Consider the following 17280-nt stretch of genomic DNA (forward strand, 5'->3'; position numbering starts at 1 on the left):
GTTTTGCGCAGTAGTAATGCAAAGACTGATGTGATAATGGAAAGTGTACAGGACAAGTTCAAGGCAAATGAGTGAGACAAGGCATTCTCATTAGAGAGTACATTTGGAGTTTTCACTTGCAAATTCTGTGAGCATTTGGCTGACCACAATCACTCCCTCTTCCTGATGTGTTTAACCTCAGAGATGAAGCTGTAATAAAACAGAAAATAAGGTACTCTCACCAGCCATTCAGGTGCTGGGTGGAGCTTCTTGCAGCCCTTGGCATTTTGATTCAAAGGCTGCTCTAGGGAGTGTGGTGGCCCAGGGCATAGCACATCTTTGAAGGCGTAGCATGTCTTTGAGGGTATGGCACATCTTTGAGGGCATGGTCATGGCAGTTTGCACTGCAGTTCACACAGGGAGGGTTGCAGTCATCCTCCTAGTAGGAGGCTTTTAATAAAAAGCTAGTAGGCGTTTTATTTTGGGTTGTTTGGTTGGTTGGTTGGTTGGTTTGTTTGTTGATTTTGGGTTTTTTTCAGTAATGGTCTCCACACAATCAAAAGCTATAGCTAGTAAAAGTGTACCAACGCAAACAGAAGCTCCCAAGAAGAACCCCCATCTGTCCAGACCCCTTCCTGCAAGGAGGGTTTGAGCTTGTCACTAGCACCATGGGATGTTGCAAAAGACTCCTGCCTGTGGTGTGATCAGGTGAACGATCTCCTCTGGTGGCTGAAATTAAGGAGGAAGTAGAAAGCCTGAGGAACATTAGAGAAAGTGAAAGGGAAATAGACTGGTAGAGTTTCACCCTTCCATCTTTGAGAGAAGCATACCAGGAATCAGAGGACTTCCATGCCTCCCACCATCAGGCAGGAGGAGGACACCTGATGGATGAAGGAGAGTGGAAATGGGTCCCTCCTTGGGGAGGTTGTGAAAATTCCTCCCAACCCCCATCACCTACCTAGGTGCCACTTCAGAATAGGTATGAAGCCCTGGATCCAGAGGACCAGGTGACACAGAACAAAATAATTTGCCTGGAGAGCCTCCCAATTACACTTCATCCATCAGACAGATTACTACTTCTAGTATTAAAAACAAAAGAAGGGGAGTGGTAGTATGTGACTTCCTTCTGAGTGTAACACAGAGCCCTGTATGTTGACCGGACCCATCCCACAGGGAGGTCTGCTGCCTCCCTGAGGCCTGGGGACGGGATTACTGAGAGACTGTGGGCTGATTCAGCCCTCTGATTTCTATCCCCTGCTAATGCTCCAGGCTGGCAGTGACAAGATTGAGAAGAAGAGGACCTGGGACTTCAGGGCTCTGGGTCGGTTGGTGAATGGGTGAGGAGCACAGGTGGTGTTCTGCTCAGTGCCTTCAGTTGCAGGGACAAATGATAAAAGGAACAGGAGAACCTGCATATCAACAAGTGGCTTAAGGTCAGGTGCCATCACCAGACTTATGGATTCTTTGATCATGGGGCAACTTTTATGGCACCTGGTCTGCTGGAGCTAGATGGGCTCCATCTCTGTTAAGGGCAAAAGGATTCTAGCCCACTAATTGGCCCAACTCATTGAGAGGGCTTTAAACTAGGTTTTAAGTGGGAAGGGAATGCAAATGGGCTCTCCAGAAACAAGCCCAAGGGTGGTAAGCCAGAGTCAGGTGTTAAATCAGCATCCCAGCTGAAGTGCATGTACACTAACGCTGAGTGTCAGCATGGGTAACAAAAGCTTGAGTGCTGTGTCCAGGTCTGGGCACCTCAGTTTAGGAAGGATGTTGAGATGCTTGAGCATGTCCAGAGGAGGGCAACAAGGCTGGTGAGGGACTTGGAACACAAGTCCTGTGGGGAATGACTGAGGGAACTGGGGTTGTTTAGCCTGGAAACAAGGAGGCTGAGGGGTGACCTTATCACTATAGGTAACTGGAAGGTGGTTGTAGTCAGGTGGGGGTCAAGCTCTTCTCCTAGTCAACCACTAACAGGATGAGAGGACACAGTCTTAAGCTGCACCAAGGGAAGTTTAGGCTAGATGTTAGAAGAAAATTCTTCACTGAAAGAGTGTTTGGGCAATGGAACCATCTCCCCATCCATCCCTGGATGTGTTTAAAAAAAGACTGGACATGGCAATCAGTGCCGTGGTTTAGTTGATGAGGAGGTATTAGGTCATAGGTTGGACTGGATGATCTCAAAGGTCTTTTCCAGCCTACTTCATTCTGTGATTCTCTTCTGATGTGTCAAAGGTTGGAGGAGATGCTGATACTGCATTTCTTTAAAAAACCTTTTAGTAAACATACAGATAAATGGCCATAACAAACAGACTATGGAGCCCCTTGCATACAGTAAACAGAAAGCAAAGAGTGTCAGTTGGATCCAAAAGAAGCAATTACCTCACTATCTGCAGTAACTAAAATCAGTCTGGGTCATAAGGCCATCTTGTGGGGTCTCACCAACTCCCCAGTTTGGTAGGCTGGTAGGTGTTGGGAGCTCTGCTGGCACTGGGGCCCAGTGAGAGGACCTGAATGCAAGGCTCAAATAATACAAACCCATGTAACTGCTGTCTGTAAGCAAAAAGTTGAACCCCAAAGCTGTCTGAGGAAGGGCACAGCATTGACAGACAGACAGTTAGCTGTCTCAGAAACTCTAATAGTGCTTGAGGATTGTTGGGTGACAGGCAGTTTGCACAAGGGACACCAGACAGCCTTGAAATTGAGCCCTGCTTTCACATTTGAACTGTGCTGGAATATAAACCTTGATGTCTATGTTTGAAATGTCAGTGCATGATGCCATTTAGTCCATTCTCTTGGAATTGTTAATTGTGTAGATAAAATATATTGTTATATATTTTGAGCTGCAGTATTTGTTGTCTTCTTTTTGACACTAATTCACTTAGAAAGGACATTATTGTTAAACTGGCCATTTCCAAATGATGGGATTTTATTATTTCCGTGTTTCCTTGACATGACCTTTCTTCAAGCCTTTCAGTCTTTCAAAACAACATTTCTAAGTACCTGTAAAATTTTGGAAATTGTCCAGTATCTTTGCTTATATCACCTCTAAATGTGGATATGTGCATCCTAAGGTGCAGTGCATAATGGTAGATATTTTTCTGCTGTGTTTTCATTTTGGTTTTGCCTTGTTTTCATTACATCTGCAAGTTTTCAAGGTAAGAACTGCTTTTTAAAAAAATTATATTGCAGATGATGCACAAAAACAAGATACTGATCCCTGGTCATTGCAAGCTATGGAGTTAGAGCAGGCATTCATAAATCCAGTCCTCTGCCCTCTAAATTATTCTACCTCTTGAAATTCCCTATATGTTAGCAATTTCCCATCTGCCCTCCCTAAAATATTATGCCCTTATGAAAGAAGTTTCTGCTGTGGCAGAGTATCCCAGTGAAGCTATATTTAAGATTTCTTGCATGTTCTGAAGTAGATGCTAAATAGGCTGGGAACTGGCAGACTGAGCAGAGCAGCACTCCAGGATTTCCTGTAAGAGAAGGTCAGGCACTGTTATGTGTGACTACTTGCACAAATTAAAATCAATTTCCCCAACATTTTTTTTCTGTTCAAACTGATATTCAGATTTAGTGCTTGTCTTCCCTGAAGTCTGCTCTCAAACAGATTTACAGGAGCATGTAAGATCATATCACGCACAGACCTAAAGTTCCCTCTGAGCGCATATATTGATTTTGTTCAGTGTATGTCTTCAGAAGGATTAATTTCTCTTGAATTTCTGGACTGAAGTTAACCTATTACAGTAAAACATGACCATAAAGCAACTTGACTTCAGGTCATAGCTGTTGGGAAAACCCAACTTGTATTTGAACAGTACACTAAACTATGATGCTTAGAATAGGTTAAACAGCACCCATAAAGGAAGCAGACTGAATGCTTTATTTACAGTGTCTGTAACCAGTTAGAAATACTGCTAATCTTGGCATGCAGGTGAGTTCAAAGTACAAATATATTGCCAGTTAATTTCAAGGCACTACCTTCAGTTTCTAAGAAAAAGATCTGTTAAGTATCTGCTTAGATGCATGTAGGGAATGTATGTAGTGAATAACAAACTGATTATATAAAAAGGTAATAAAGCTTTTTGGTGCTAATAGAAATATGACTTAACAGAGGTTCTCAGTCACAGGGATGAGGTGGATATGCTGCTTTGGCCTGTAGAGCATGGTTACTGCACGCTCTGCAAGGGCATGGCTCATTCTGTTGATGAGGGAAGGAGGGTCACTTCAGATGTGTGCTCCTGGAGGCCAAGCAGGGTAGTGGGCTGTGTTGTTCATAGTGGTGGCTATGAATGATGTGCAAGAAGATCTGTTATCTAAAACAGGCTCCAACAAATTTCTTTGTCACCTACCAGGACGGTGACCCTGACACCACATGACAAGCACAAATGGTATCCTATGTTAGGAAAGGTTACCTAAGAAAGTTGCATGCAATAAGAAATTCAAAGCCAAAATGGTTTTTGTGGTCACTGGTGAGATTAACAGGGCTTCTATGTAATGATTTAAAAACAAGCTGAGGATTTGCCTGGGGCGGAGGGATGAGAAAGGATCCTTAAAAGGTGGCAACAGCCCAGACCAAATTTCCAAAAGAAGTTTCCAGCAAACCTAAAATGTGAATTCATGGTGTACTCAGGTGCACTTTATATAACAACTAAATAACAGGTATATGCTTGTTAGTCACTATATTTGTCCTGTCTGCACACAGTGAAAAGCCCAAAAGTACGGTTAAAAAAAGGCTCAAGCAAACAAGTCACAAAATACAGTACAGCAAAGTGAGGCATTCTGCTAAAAATGCTAAAAACGGCTTTCTCCTCACTGCTTTGCACCCCTCGATCATGCTCGAAATGCTCCTCAAAATAACTGGATGATTTTTGTTGCTGGCCTCTGCTGTCTGCTTCATTCAACACACATGGTCATGGTGTTGGCTTGAGCAAGGAGTAGCCAGAGTAAAGCCTTGCTATAGAGAAGAGAGGTATTACACTGTCAGTTCTGGCCTTGTCTAGGTTCTAAGCTGGCAGGCTAGAAGAAAGTGAGCTGAGCAGGGTGCTGGGAGTCCCCATGCTGATTGTCAGTTTCTGACTCTAGGAGTTACTTGCTTCTGCTTAATTTCCATCCCTATACCTCTCTAAATAAGTGTAAGTGCTGCATACTTTCCACACTGTGGCCAGCCAGACCCATAAGGCAATATGAACTGGCGAAGTGTGGAAAAATGGCCAGTTTCCTCCTTCCAGTTTGCCCTTTGCTCTGAGCATTTAGATTCACTGCAGTAGCTGCTGCACAGGATGCAGAGGCCCCTTGTCACTACTCCACCAGTTCCATCAACACAGGATGGCTGGCTAGAGTCCAACCAGAAGTCATTCCATTTCTCTTGGAATGTCTATGTTACTGAGGGAGATTATGTGCTCATTAACAGCTATTCAACTCTAGTTTTTCTATTGCAAAAAAATGCCAAATAACAAAGCCAATTCTGCTTGTGACTGGAAAAGGAAAAAAAAAAAAAAGGAAGAAAGAAAAACAAACCCAAAAATGCACTTTACAGCTTTTTCCAAAATATCTTTAAAATGTCTGGAGTGACTCACTGACTCTGCTACACATTGAGAGATCAAAAGGTATATTTTAAAATAAAACTCTAGAGAGATGAATATTAATTCTGCTTCAGCCTCAGCTCCTAATGTATTTATGGCTTAGTGTTCTGAATTGAGCCTGTTCTAAATCAGCAGGAGAACCTATGCTTAAGAAACTACAGGATGATTAAAATAGCCATCTCCTTCTGTGGAGCTTCATGCAGAAACTCATGGCAGGCTGTACTCCAAGCACTATTTTATTTCTCTTTGGAGACATAAAAAGCTTGCTCGGTTGGTCTGGCCAGTAAACACTTTGCCAGTCATATGCTGGCTTTAAAAGCCAGTATGAAAAAAGTCAGTGTTGTAGGTTTCCAGAAATGTCAATCCTTCACAGTGACTGTAAACCCAGGGAGTTACAAGTGGGGAGAGAGAGAAATGGGGGCCAGCTTTTTTGCATGAAGGCATGAAAAAGTTTTAAATTTAAATGTATTCTGATTACATTTTAATAATATGTCCCCAAAATCTTTCAAAATATTAATTGTCTCCAGGAATGCAGGGAGTCCCCATCTGCTGGCCTGGGTTTCCTTCAGGAAGGCAGGGCACCAGTGGTGCAGCTGCTGGCTTGAAACCTCCCTACAAAGGGCTCTTTGAGGCAGCCTTGGAACATGGAGATGTTGCAGCTGTCCCACCAGCTTGTTTGCTGCAGCAGTCTTGTGTTCAGAGCTGCAATGTGATATTTCATGCGCACTGATAACCACATTATCATAGCAAATAGAGTCAAAGGGACCAGCATAGCCCAGCACTGTAGAGGGGGAACATTGCTGAATAGCCTCTCTTATTACACAACCAAGAAATGCTGCAGCTGTTTGCTTACAGAGGTGAATGGAAATTACTTCTTCACTGACAGGCAATGCATGAAAAGTTTTTCCAAATTTTCTGCATTTCCACATTTTCCACAAATGTGTCCAGATGATGGCAAGTCAAATGGATTCTTTAATTTCACTTTTCATTTCAGCCCTTAGTGATGCATCTGCACACCCCCTGACAACTTGTAGTCAGCTGAGTAAATATAATCTCAAACTACTGAAATGTTTGTAGGTGTCTCTGAGAACAGAAGAACTTGTAAACACTGTAAGCAGCATTGTAAACACTGTAAGCAGCATGTGCCAACAACAGAGACAAAAGGTATACAGTGCACATTGTTGCAGAAAGAAGCTTGCAGGTAGTCCTAAATTTTACGTTTCTTATACGTAAATACCTTGTGGTTTAATATTGCTAATGCTCATACAGCAGTATCAACAATATCTGGTCCTTTTCTCATGGCAAGGTGATGGACAATTCTCTCTGTAGGAACAGCCAGGGGTGACTGGGCATTGGCTGAAGAAATGCCTGGAACAGCAGCCTGCTGGCAGCACAAGTAAGTGCCAGTGCCCTCACCCCAGCCAGCAGCCAGGCTGGCTCTGGCTTTGGGTGCTCTTCAGGACGAATGAGGGAGGTACTGCAGGATGAGTATGGCAAAGCTTGGGGTCAGCCTGATCAGCGGCCCAGTAACTTGGAGTGTTTGGGGCTTGGCAAGACTGCTTTCAAAGGTTTTGTTCTGCTCACAGGATGTCCCAGCAGCTTCTTATTTCAGAACAAGCTGAACATCTCCCTCTCCCTTGAGATTTTGCCATCTCAAGTTTCAAGTTGCAGCTAGAGCAGAAACATTTCAGAAGGCTTGTTCAGTCCTTGAATTCACAGATGTTAAGTGAAGGGAGTGAAGAAAGGAAATATAGGCCGATGGTCTCGTATTTCACAATTCAGATTGCTACTCGACAATGTGAATAACTAGGCCTGAAGAGTAACATAACAACAATATTAGTAACATAATAATGTAATCCTAGTGACATGGCAAGAAAATTCATATTTCCCTGGTAATAAGCTGATCTCTAAACAGGATAAAATGTGCCATTTTGCTAACACAAGTCTCATTCAAGCTAGTTATCAATGAAGTATGTATACTGTCTTTGTGTATAATAGCAAGTTTTTCCAGGGATACTTTGCTTTGGAGTCAAAACACTTCAGAACCAAAATGCTCTGAGATGCTGGCACCTTTTGTGTTAGCATTTACAGTTATTTGTGGACAGTAAAGTAGATCTAATATGCATGCAGTACAGTACAAAATTTGTTGTACAAAACTGGAGGCAAGTACATGCAGAAGAGAGACAGGTGGGATGCCTTTGTAGCTTACTGCAAACAAAAAAGCAGAAATAGCTTGTACAATCTTGTTTAATTTAGCAGAAAAGTGATATAATTTGTGTAGAATTACAGTTCACAGATACATATGATACTTTTACTGTAGTAATATTCAACAGCTATAATTAGTATATACAATTAGATATTGTAACAGAGGTTAGAGGTGAAAAAATTCATTTTAGATCACCCAGTTCATCTTGGGACTTTCCATTTGTATGTGTTTGAGATGGGAGTCCAGAAATTAATTTCAACATTTCTTTTACAATAGTTTCATTACATGTTATTTCTTCACTGGCAAGTAGATTTTGCATTCTGATTCCTAAATTTTATCTGAAATAGTATAATTCTATACCATTTAGTTATCTTCCTAATCCTCCCAGATTATTACCAGAGTAATATTTCTTACATTTTTTGCATCTGGATTATTGTCTGTTGTCCTTAGATTTGTTAATTAACTAATCATAGCTGTGAAATTGAAAACCTGAATGTCATTTAAACATGCAGTACTTGTAGCTTAGAAATAGCTATGGGTTTGCCCCTTGTGACACAAGAAATAGTACCAGTGCGTTTTAGGTTCTGGAGTTACTCAAGTCCTTTTGAACAGTTTTCCCTTCCTTGATCAAATGGATGAGCTGGTCTCAACTATGATGCTTTCCAGGCAAATAGATACTACTAGGCTTTCTTTCAACAGGATGCTTGAAAGTTCTTTTCTGTGCTCTGATGCAGTATGTAAACTGAGCTACCTATTTTATTTTTTTTAATATACCTGTACTTCCCTCATTTGCCAAAAATTAATGAGTAAGCCATGTTCAGTTGTGATGAGGAGAAATTAGTTATCTTGGCTATAAAATGTTCTATTCTGATGGGATAAAATCAAGTCTGCTGATCTTTAAGTAAGCTTAAGCAGAAGTACAGAATCATTCTTTTCAAGACTGCCTTTGGGAATAATGTAATATAAAATTTACATAACAAATACAGTAAAAACTAAATGCCAGTGACATGAATTAATACTGCTGGATGTCACCCTGATGTACTTGCATTATTGAGCAGGCTCTGGAGCACAATAAACAATGGATGAAGCTGGTGTTGGTAGCTGCTAGACATGAGAACTTTCAGGCATTTTTTTAAAGCATTAATTTAAAATAACTCTTTGTCTGTACAAATAATACCTTCTGTGAAAACCGCTGAGTTTATCTGTACAATTTGTTCATCACATCTTCATTGGTTTGTTCAAAAAAACCCACCACAGAGATCACTCACATTCACCTTTACACCCTTACATTGTGCCCAAGCTGGGATAGTGCAGAACAGGCAAAGTTTGGGGCAGAATTAAAGCACTGACTTTTTTTTTTTTTTTTTTTTTTTCAATGAGATGCTTCTGGAATCCTTGGAAGAGTGATGTAAAATTAGTATAGGCTCTTAGAAATGAAAGAAATTAGATCTCAGATACATATTTGAATTATACTTAAAAAAATAAACACAATCTTCTGATGGAATCTGTATCAGCCCAATGCCATTTGTACTGCCAAAGTCAACCTTATTTCCCACAGGAAATAGCTCATTAAGAAATGAGGGATGCTTCCATAGTACTGAAGAGAACCAGAAATCCCGTGGCAGTAGATGTCCCGTGAATTTTTTGCAGTGCCGGTGTGAGCAGGGAGAGTGTAGAACTCGTCCATGGAACCTTTGCTCCATGCCTTGTGTCACACCGCCCTCCAGGGGTGTGTTCGGCCGTATCCTGGGCGTGCTGGGACGCACGTCCTGCCCGTTTATACGCTTCAATCTCAGGCTCCGAACTGTTACAGGTGCTTGCTCTGGGCATCTGCCTCCTTTTAAATTCTTTGTCCTTCAGCTCGGAGATCTTGCACTTTAGAGAAGAATCCCGAACCTTTTAAAGGAAGGTGCTGGTGATCTTATGATCAAACACTGAAAAAGTGTGAACTTTATTTTCAGAGGCCATGCAGGAAATGGAAATAGATTTGTTAATGAGACAACATGTCAGCAGAAATGTGCCTGTCGTATTTAATGTGCTCTGGTGTAGTTTCATACACAGCTGCCTGCAGCTAAGCTTTTGTCCGCTGCAGATGGCATAAAAGTCACAGAAGTGCTTGGCCAACTTCAGTAGAGGCTTTATTAATCTGAGACCTTGTGTTACAACTTACCTGTATTCTGATGCTTTCTTTTGATATTTTGCATGCCAGCATCCACCTCAGAGTTGCACATGCACCAAGTAAAGGATTCACTTTGTTCTGGGCTTCTGTGGTCTCCATTACTATTGCCATCATACCTGAATGTTTCAGTGCCATACCTTTGGGAAATTAGAGGTGAAAGCCCAATCTATCAAGTTGCTACTGGGTCTAGATTGGCATGTGTGTTCAGAGTGGTCACTGAGAGAGGCTGTGTGGAGCTTAGTTGCCACTCAGGGTTAAACCCAGTGCTCAGAGCAAAAGGTTTGCTAATACTCATTTCACCTAAGTGTTCAGTGCATCAGCCAATGTCCATCATTCTGAATGAGAAGAAACATGCAATGGGAGATGATATTCTTTCTATCTTTTTGCATTTAATCTAGAAGTAGAGGAGGGATGTGTATCCATAGGGATAGGAAAAGTCCAATGTATGTGCTCTGAACAGAGCTGGACTCTTTTCACACCTGTAGTTGAGAAGGACATTAGTCTTCAAACAAGCAAACAGACCTACTTTCTACTTTGTAAAGAAATTGGTTTAAATAATGTGCCAGGTCATACACTAGAACTGTCTGGCAAAGACTGAACTACAGTTCTGCAGGTCAGCATTCATTCCACTTCTACAGCATCATTCCTTCTTCATTCCATGCTCTCCAATTTCCACAGCAAATGTGGAAGTCAGCTAAGGCAACAATCTGCTTCACTTGATCCACTGAACGATGTTCATCTAGTGGCTTTTAAGGAAGCCAAGAGTACAAGGAAAAATGCTGCTACTGCATCATTAGATCATGTGATAATACATACTCATGGCAAATAATGTTTTCAATGTTTTCAAATACTTAACACCACCAATTTTATTTCTGAGGAATGCAGCAGAACAAAAGAACTCTCCATGCAAACTTCCCCACTCCCACAGTACATTCTTAGTATATATGCAAGAATCCAATTCAGGACCAAATTCTAAGCTCAAATGCTCTCAGGTGGAGCCTATAGCATAGATAGATGACTACATATATCCCAGAACAGGATGTTGTGTGAAATATCTCTGTTAGTAGAGATGATGATATGCCATATTAAATAGAAATTTTTAATATACAGTGCTAAATCACAAGCTTCTGTTCTGCACTGATTGAACCCATTATAAGCATACCTATAGGATTTATATTAGCTACCATCTAAATTACTCTGATCTGAGGAAGGGTGGGAGCAAGAGGCTCTGGTTCCAAATCAAGTGATTTGTACTGAAGAAATCTTACTGAAAAGCTAACCAAAAAGGAAAATCATTCCCAGAGCTCCTATTCCAGTTTTCCTCTGTACTCAATATGTACACCTCACTGCAAGCCACTGAAAACTACACTTATTTACTGTAAGTAAATCTTTTGAGATCTGAGTGCTGAGAGTTGCATTAGTGATCAATTATTTTTCAACAGGCAAAGAGGCTGCATTACAAACATGCTTATACTGGTCCTTATGCATCATCACATATGTGATAACTGCTATGCATCATGACTCCCTAACAGATAAAATCATCCTTACTTAAGTACTTATCTTGGCAGCTAGAGATAAAAACACTTAAAGGCTACCACTTTTTTTTTTTCCCATGGGCATGGCAACTAAAACAAAGAAATGAGCACATTTTTGCACAGGATTACACTGTTCAAAGATGCAGTGAATGGCTGTCAACCCACAAATGAAAAAAGAAAGAAAACTCCATTATTATCTTGCAAAGGAACAAGGTGTAAAGTCAGTAACAGCAGTGCTAAAGTGAAAGTAGGCAACCAAAAGCATATAAACATGTTTATTTTACCATATTTAAATTTAATCTTGGTAATATATTGTTTCCTTATTTTGAAAGACTAAATATACTGCTAACATAATCCACACAGAGGTAGGAGTTTTGGTTAAACTCCAGTTTATATTGCTTGGAGAAGGCCAAGTGATGTAAGTACAAGGGGAAAGTGAGAAGAGCAGATCTAATTGAGGTTTCTTACTCACTGTTTGTGTGTAAGGATGGGTGGGGCACAACACAAGGATTAAATATATGCATTGGTTAGAAAAGACAGCAACTGCAGTCAAACTGCTGCTTTAATGTATTGTCTTCATTATACATTGTAGCACAGGATACAGAGTAAACAAAAGGACCCTTTGGCTAATGTAAAGCATGCTAACATGACCAGCTTTTTAAAGGCTCCTTAAATTAGTAATTCTTAGATATATATAATGGTTTGTATATTGTATGAAGCAAATTTAAATATTGTTTTCCCAATTTGATTTTTTCTCTATTTGTATTTGCTTGTTCAAAAATTATATAAATTTTTAAATATAAATTTTATATAAAACATTATATAAATATAATAATTTTATTTAAAATCTATAAAAAATATAAATTTATATAAATATCATATGGATTTTTATACAGGTTATATATCATACAACCTGTAAAGTATATGATGGGAATGTTACTTACCCAATAGATCAAATATTACAAGTTTGTAGGATGGGGGTGTGTGAGGAAGATCTGTGGTTTTGTGTCAAGGTAACATTTGCAGCCATTTAATTCACAGTTTGGTATCAATGACCTGATGCTGCTTCTAGCTACACAGCTAGAAATGTAAACTAATTCCATAGAGTGTAGTCCAAGTAGTTTCTGATGCTGTGAAGAATTGAGTCTTTTATGCTCTGAATTTCCCCTCCCCTTGTGTAAACAGGGTGCAAAAGAATAAAGGGTAAAGAACGACGTTTTGCCAAGGAGATTAGTGACCATCAAGACACCTTTGATATGAATATATAAAGTATCACATCTGAAAATCCATACAGTCCATTTCTAAAGTATTCCTCCATGAAATAGTGCAGTACCACATATAATAGACAGAGGTGGATGCTTTCCATGTCTACACGAAGATCATGCAACCGGCAAAACCAGTGGCAAAATTGCATTTCTCACATTAAGGTAAGAGAAAGAGTCGAATATGCAACGGTTGTCACAGTTCCTTAGAATAAAAAATCCCCACTTTTATGCTGGCGGACTTTATTTGCTTTATTTGAAAAGTGTTGTGGCGTGTTGTTCATTTTCATTGAAGTTGGTTTGTTCTGTTACCCCTATTTGTAATAATGGTTCGGTCTGGGAATTCCCCTCCCTCCCTCCCCAGTCAGCCCCTCCCCAGCACAAGCGCCGGCAGTTTGTTGTCTCCTCCCCCCTTTCCCTGGATGTCTTCTGTTAACCCCTACCTGAGCCCCTGTCTGTCACCCACTGGCCCCTTCCCCTTTTTCCAGAAAGTTTTTCTCCCTACAGTGGGTGATTGGACCAGGAACAAAAGTGCCTCCCTACTACATTCCCTGTTCGCTAGCCGGTGTGTCTGTTATGATTTTGCTCCCTCCAAAGTTCTCCCTTATTGGTTATTGTATTGTTCCCACCCTATTGTTCCACCCCCTTTATATATTATTGTATCCCCTTGCTCCTGGTCTTCTCTCGGCTGGCTTCCCTGGAGACAATAAACCTTTGGGTTTTGCCCCCGAGAGGAGTCCTGCTTTTCTCCATTTGCTTTGCCTGTCTGCTGCCCACCGCTGTCTCCTGCTGAGGCACTCCCCTGGCGCATCTGGGCAGTGCCCCCTGCTGTCAGCTGCTGTGCCCCAGCTCCGCCGGTGCAGCCTCCTCCCCTGCCCGGGGGAGTCGAGGATTTGGATGGCAGCGCGGCAGAAAAGGAACTGTACACTGGTATTGCAAATTGCTGAGTGTGAGAACTGTTATTCTGCATTGTCTGGTAAAGCTGTTACACAACGTGAAATACAAAGCTGTGTTTCGTGTCAGGTACATACAGGCAACCTGTGTGTCTGTGATTGTGATATGTGTGGAAACCGACCATGGGACAGTTATAAAGATGAATTCTAATAAATAACTGAGGAAGTAAAGCATGGAAGAAGGCCTTTGAACCTATCCTTTGTTTGTAATTAACCTTTATAAGTCTTAAGTTGATTTAGGAGCATTCGAATTAAAGCTTTAAGGATGTTGCTGTTTGACAGGAACTTTCTGCTTCTAGCTAGAAAGAGTTTTGCAATAATAACCTTTTGAAGTATAATTTTAGAATAGTACTTGTAGTAAGGATCTTTGAAACCATAGCTTTAGAATATATAAAAAAGAAACACGCTTATCTCGACGCCTTGACAAAATATTGAAAAGCAGCTTGAGAAAGGAAGATGAACATAAACTCAAGGATTGATAGTTTCGACCAAGGAAAGCTGGACATCACTGTTATGAGATTTATAGTCCTTGCAATTCAAAGGTGAACCCGCACCTGGAATCTGGACCTCACCAGCTGGAAGACTTCTCTCTTCTTTCGGAAGCTGGACCCCACATTGTGGAGATACTCCTTTCTGGGATACAACTTGAGAAAAACTAAATCACAATAGTGTATAGAATTGTGATGTAAAAATTGGGAATGGAAACTGCTGAGAAAGCTTATGAGCACCCCTATAAATATCTGTAAGCCCCAACTATGGGCGTGCAGTTGGAGGGAAAATTTCCCCCACTGTACCCAGCATTGTATTGCTCATACTTTACCATCTTAATAAATTGATTGCTGCTTGAATATTGGCCTAGTCAAGCTTCTCATTTATAACACACAACATCTGTACTTTTATCGCCACTTAATTATTACAGTCATGGAGTAGGAAATTCAGTAACAAGCTAAATTTGAGGCCATGTATCTCTTTAAAAAATGCTGGCACAAGCCTCAGGCTGTACATCTTACAGAACAGAACACTGGATGACAGGCTGGACATGAGCTGGCAATCAGTGCATGCAGCCCAGAAAGCCAGACGTGTCCTTGGGCTGCAGGGAAAGGGAGGGATTGTGCCCCACTCAGGTGAGACCCCACCTGAAAGGTGCCTCCTGCACTGGGAGCCCAGCGCAGGAAGGACATGGAGCTGCAGGGGTGAGTCCGGAGGAGGCCACCAAGGTGATCAGAAGGGTGGAGCAGCTCTGCTGTGAGGAAAGGCTGAGAGAATTTTGGGGATTGTTCAGCCAGAAGACAAGCTTCAGGGTGACCTAACTCTGGCTTTCCAGTACCTTAAGGGAACCTAGAGGAAAGATGGGGCATGACTATATGGCAGAGCATGAAGTGATAGAGGACAAGTGGGAACGGGTTCAGATTGAAAGACAGCGGGTTTAGATTAGCTATTATAATATTCTTTACTGTGAGGGTGGTGAAGCACTGTCACAGGATGCCCAGAGAAGCTGTGGATGCCCCATCCCTCGAAGTGTTCAAGGCCAGGTTCGATGGTTGGCCTAGAACAACCAGTTCCAGCGGAAGGGGTTGGAAGCGGATGACTCTTCAAGGTCCTTCCACCTCACAGCGCTCCGCGTGCTCCGGAGCTCGCTGTCTACCAGACCGGGCCGGGCCGGGCCGGGCCAGACCAGACCGGGCCGGACCAGACCAGACCGGGCCGGACCAGACCGGGCCGGGCCGCGCCGCTCGCCGCTGCCCTGGGGCAGCCGGCTGCCCGCAAAGCCCGGCTGGCGGGGAGTGGCGCGCGGAGCGGACCGGAGAGAGGGCGGCTGCCCGCAAAGCCCGGCCCGGCCGCGTGCGGCGCAGAGCGGGAGGCCGTCCTTAAGATGGCTGTTGTGCGCGGGACGCCGCCGCTGTAACGCCGCGAGGAGCCGCCCGCCCGCCCCGCTCCGCCGCGGCCGCCATGGAGTGCCCGCACCTCGGTTCCAGTGTCTGCATCGCGCCCGACTCGGCCAAGTTCCCGCAGGGCTCGCCTTCCTCCTGGTGCTGCAGCGGTGAGTGCGGCCTGCGCTGCGCGACCCGCCCGGCCCGAGGTGGCCCGGCTGTTCCTTTGTCCTCGCTGCCCGGCGGCGGGAGGGCGCCCATCGGGCGGGGGAGGGCTCGGGGGCGCGGGGGAGGGCGGCTACCCCAGCCCCCACCCGCCGGGGCCGCCCCGCGGGACCCTCTGAAGGCGCTGCGCCTTCCAGCCGCCGCTGCGCCCGCGGGGAAGCCGCGTGTCGAGGCAGGAGCGGGGGCTGCTCTCCGACCCCCGGCCCTGTCCCGTGCTACCAGCGTAGCGCTGTCCGGCCCGGGGTGGGCAGCGGACTTTGTCCCGGCGGGGCCGACGTCGCGGAGCTCTGCGGGGTCGCGCTCCTTTTGTCTGCCGGAGGAGCTGCGTGCTCGGCTCTGTCCCAGGACCGCGGTTGAGGGGAGAGGAGCCGCTGGCAACTGCAGGGTTAGTGTGTTCTTCAATTGGTCTGAGGTTACTTTCCTTTTTTTTTTTTTTATACACGTTTTTTTTTACTATTTTGCTCATTGATTTAAGAATGCAAATATTCTGTCATCACTACTGTCCCTCACATGATCTTGTTTGTTTAGGGGCATTCCCTTTAAACGTGCCGTGCGCCAGGTGTTTTAAATTTAGCTTTCTACACAGATAACCCCCGATGTTTGCTGTCGTTGTTTGTTTGCTGTCGTTGTTTGTTTGCTGTAGTTGCGTTCAGTTGTGCTCTGTATGAGAGGGGACACAACTATATCGGTTTCACGTGGGAAGTAGGCCCTGCTTAGACTGGTAGCGGGACTTGTGCCTGTAGTCACTGGAGCGAAAGAGAGAAAGTCTCCTTTGGGAATGACCGACTGGGGACCACTGAAGGGCTGGATGTATTTTAAGGTGTTCCTTTTTTTTTTTTTAAGGAAAGATGGTTCTCCTTTGTCTCGTAGTGTCTATGCCTTGGTGTGGGAAGGCTGCTGCTTACTTAACTTGTTCCCTGATTGCAGTTTCCGGGAGCCAAGGTGTGGTAGTATTTCTGCTTCCTTTTGCAAAACCAGTTATTTTTCTCTGTAATGCTTTTGATTTAGAGGGTGTACACTTTACAGTGGAGTCATGTGGGAAAATGATTAGAAGGTAAGGAGAAGTACAGGAAAAAATGTTGTCCCTAATGTTTTTTTACAAAAACAAACAAATTATTGACAAGAAGTTTAACTCTGTAAGTCTATCTGCTATCTTCAGAATATCAAGGGTAAGCAAAGTTGTCAACAACAAGCATATGGCAGTAGGGAACCACCCTTCAGAGAACTTAGATAAAAGTACCAAAACTAAAAAGATATTCTGAGGTATTAATATAACTTCATAGCTTAAGATAATAGCCAGTTTATGGCTACCCTCCCATGCATTCTGCTTCTCAACAAAGACCAGCACTTAGAACAAATTTTTCTTTGTGTTCAGAGGAGTTTCTCCTGAACCAGCACTTGCAGGGAGAGCCAACTGCAGGGCAATCACCAGCGTTATTTTACAGTACTGAGGCAGGAGGAAGGTATGAGGGCTTTTTGGGA

General features: G+C 43.1%; 1 protein-coding gene and 2 long non-coding RNA genes across 12 annotated transcripts in view; 2 read left to right on the plus strand and 1 right to left on the minus strand.

Moving 5' to 3' along the window:
* Window positions 1–13125, plus strand: part of LOC135280701 (uncharacterized) — a 35853-nt gene extending 22728 nt beyond the window's left edge. Inside the window, exon 3 of the long non-coding RNA XR_010347555.1 lies at window positions 12673–13125. This is a non-coding gene — a long non-coding RNA (uncharacterized LOC135280701). The remainder of the gene's footprint in view (window positions 1–12672) is intronic.
* Window positions 13126–14022: 897 nt separating this feature from the next.
* Window positions 14023–15283, minus strand: LOC135280702 (uncharacterized). Its single transcript, XR_010347558.1, has 2 exons — window positions 15157–15283; window positions 14023–15040 (listed from the first exon to the last, which is right to left on the minus strand). It is a non-coding gene; the product is annotated as an uncharacterized LOC135280702 (long non-coding RNA).
* The window catches only part of USP3 (ubiquitin specific peptidase 3), a 43364-nt gene continuing 41337 nt past the window's right edge, over window positions 15254–17280 (plus strand). The window contains exons 1-2 of one of the 10 annotated variants that reach the window (XM_064388880.1): window positions 15531–15743; window positions 16642–16740. In XM_064388880.1, coding sequence (XP_064244950.1) covers window positions 15653–15743; window positions 16642–16740 — 190 coding nt within the window. In that variant the 5' untranslated portion in view covers window positions 15531–15652. Of the gene's footprint in view, window positions 15744–15824; window positions 16184–16641; window positions 16741–17280 lie in introns of those variants that run through there. The other 9 variants (XM_064388875.1, XM_064388876.1, XM_064388879.1 and 6 more) reach the window with 9 other exon arrangements.

This window comes from Passer domesticus, chromosome 14, assembly GCF_036417665.1.
Source record: "Passer domesticus isolate bPasDom1 chromosome 14, bPasDom1.hap1, whole genome shotgun sequence".
NCBI classification, from domain to species: domain Eukaryota; kingdom Metazoa; phylum Chordata; class Aves; order Passeriformes; family Passeridae; genus Passer; species Passer domesticus.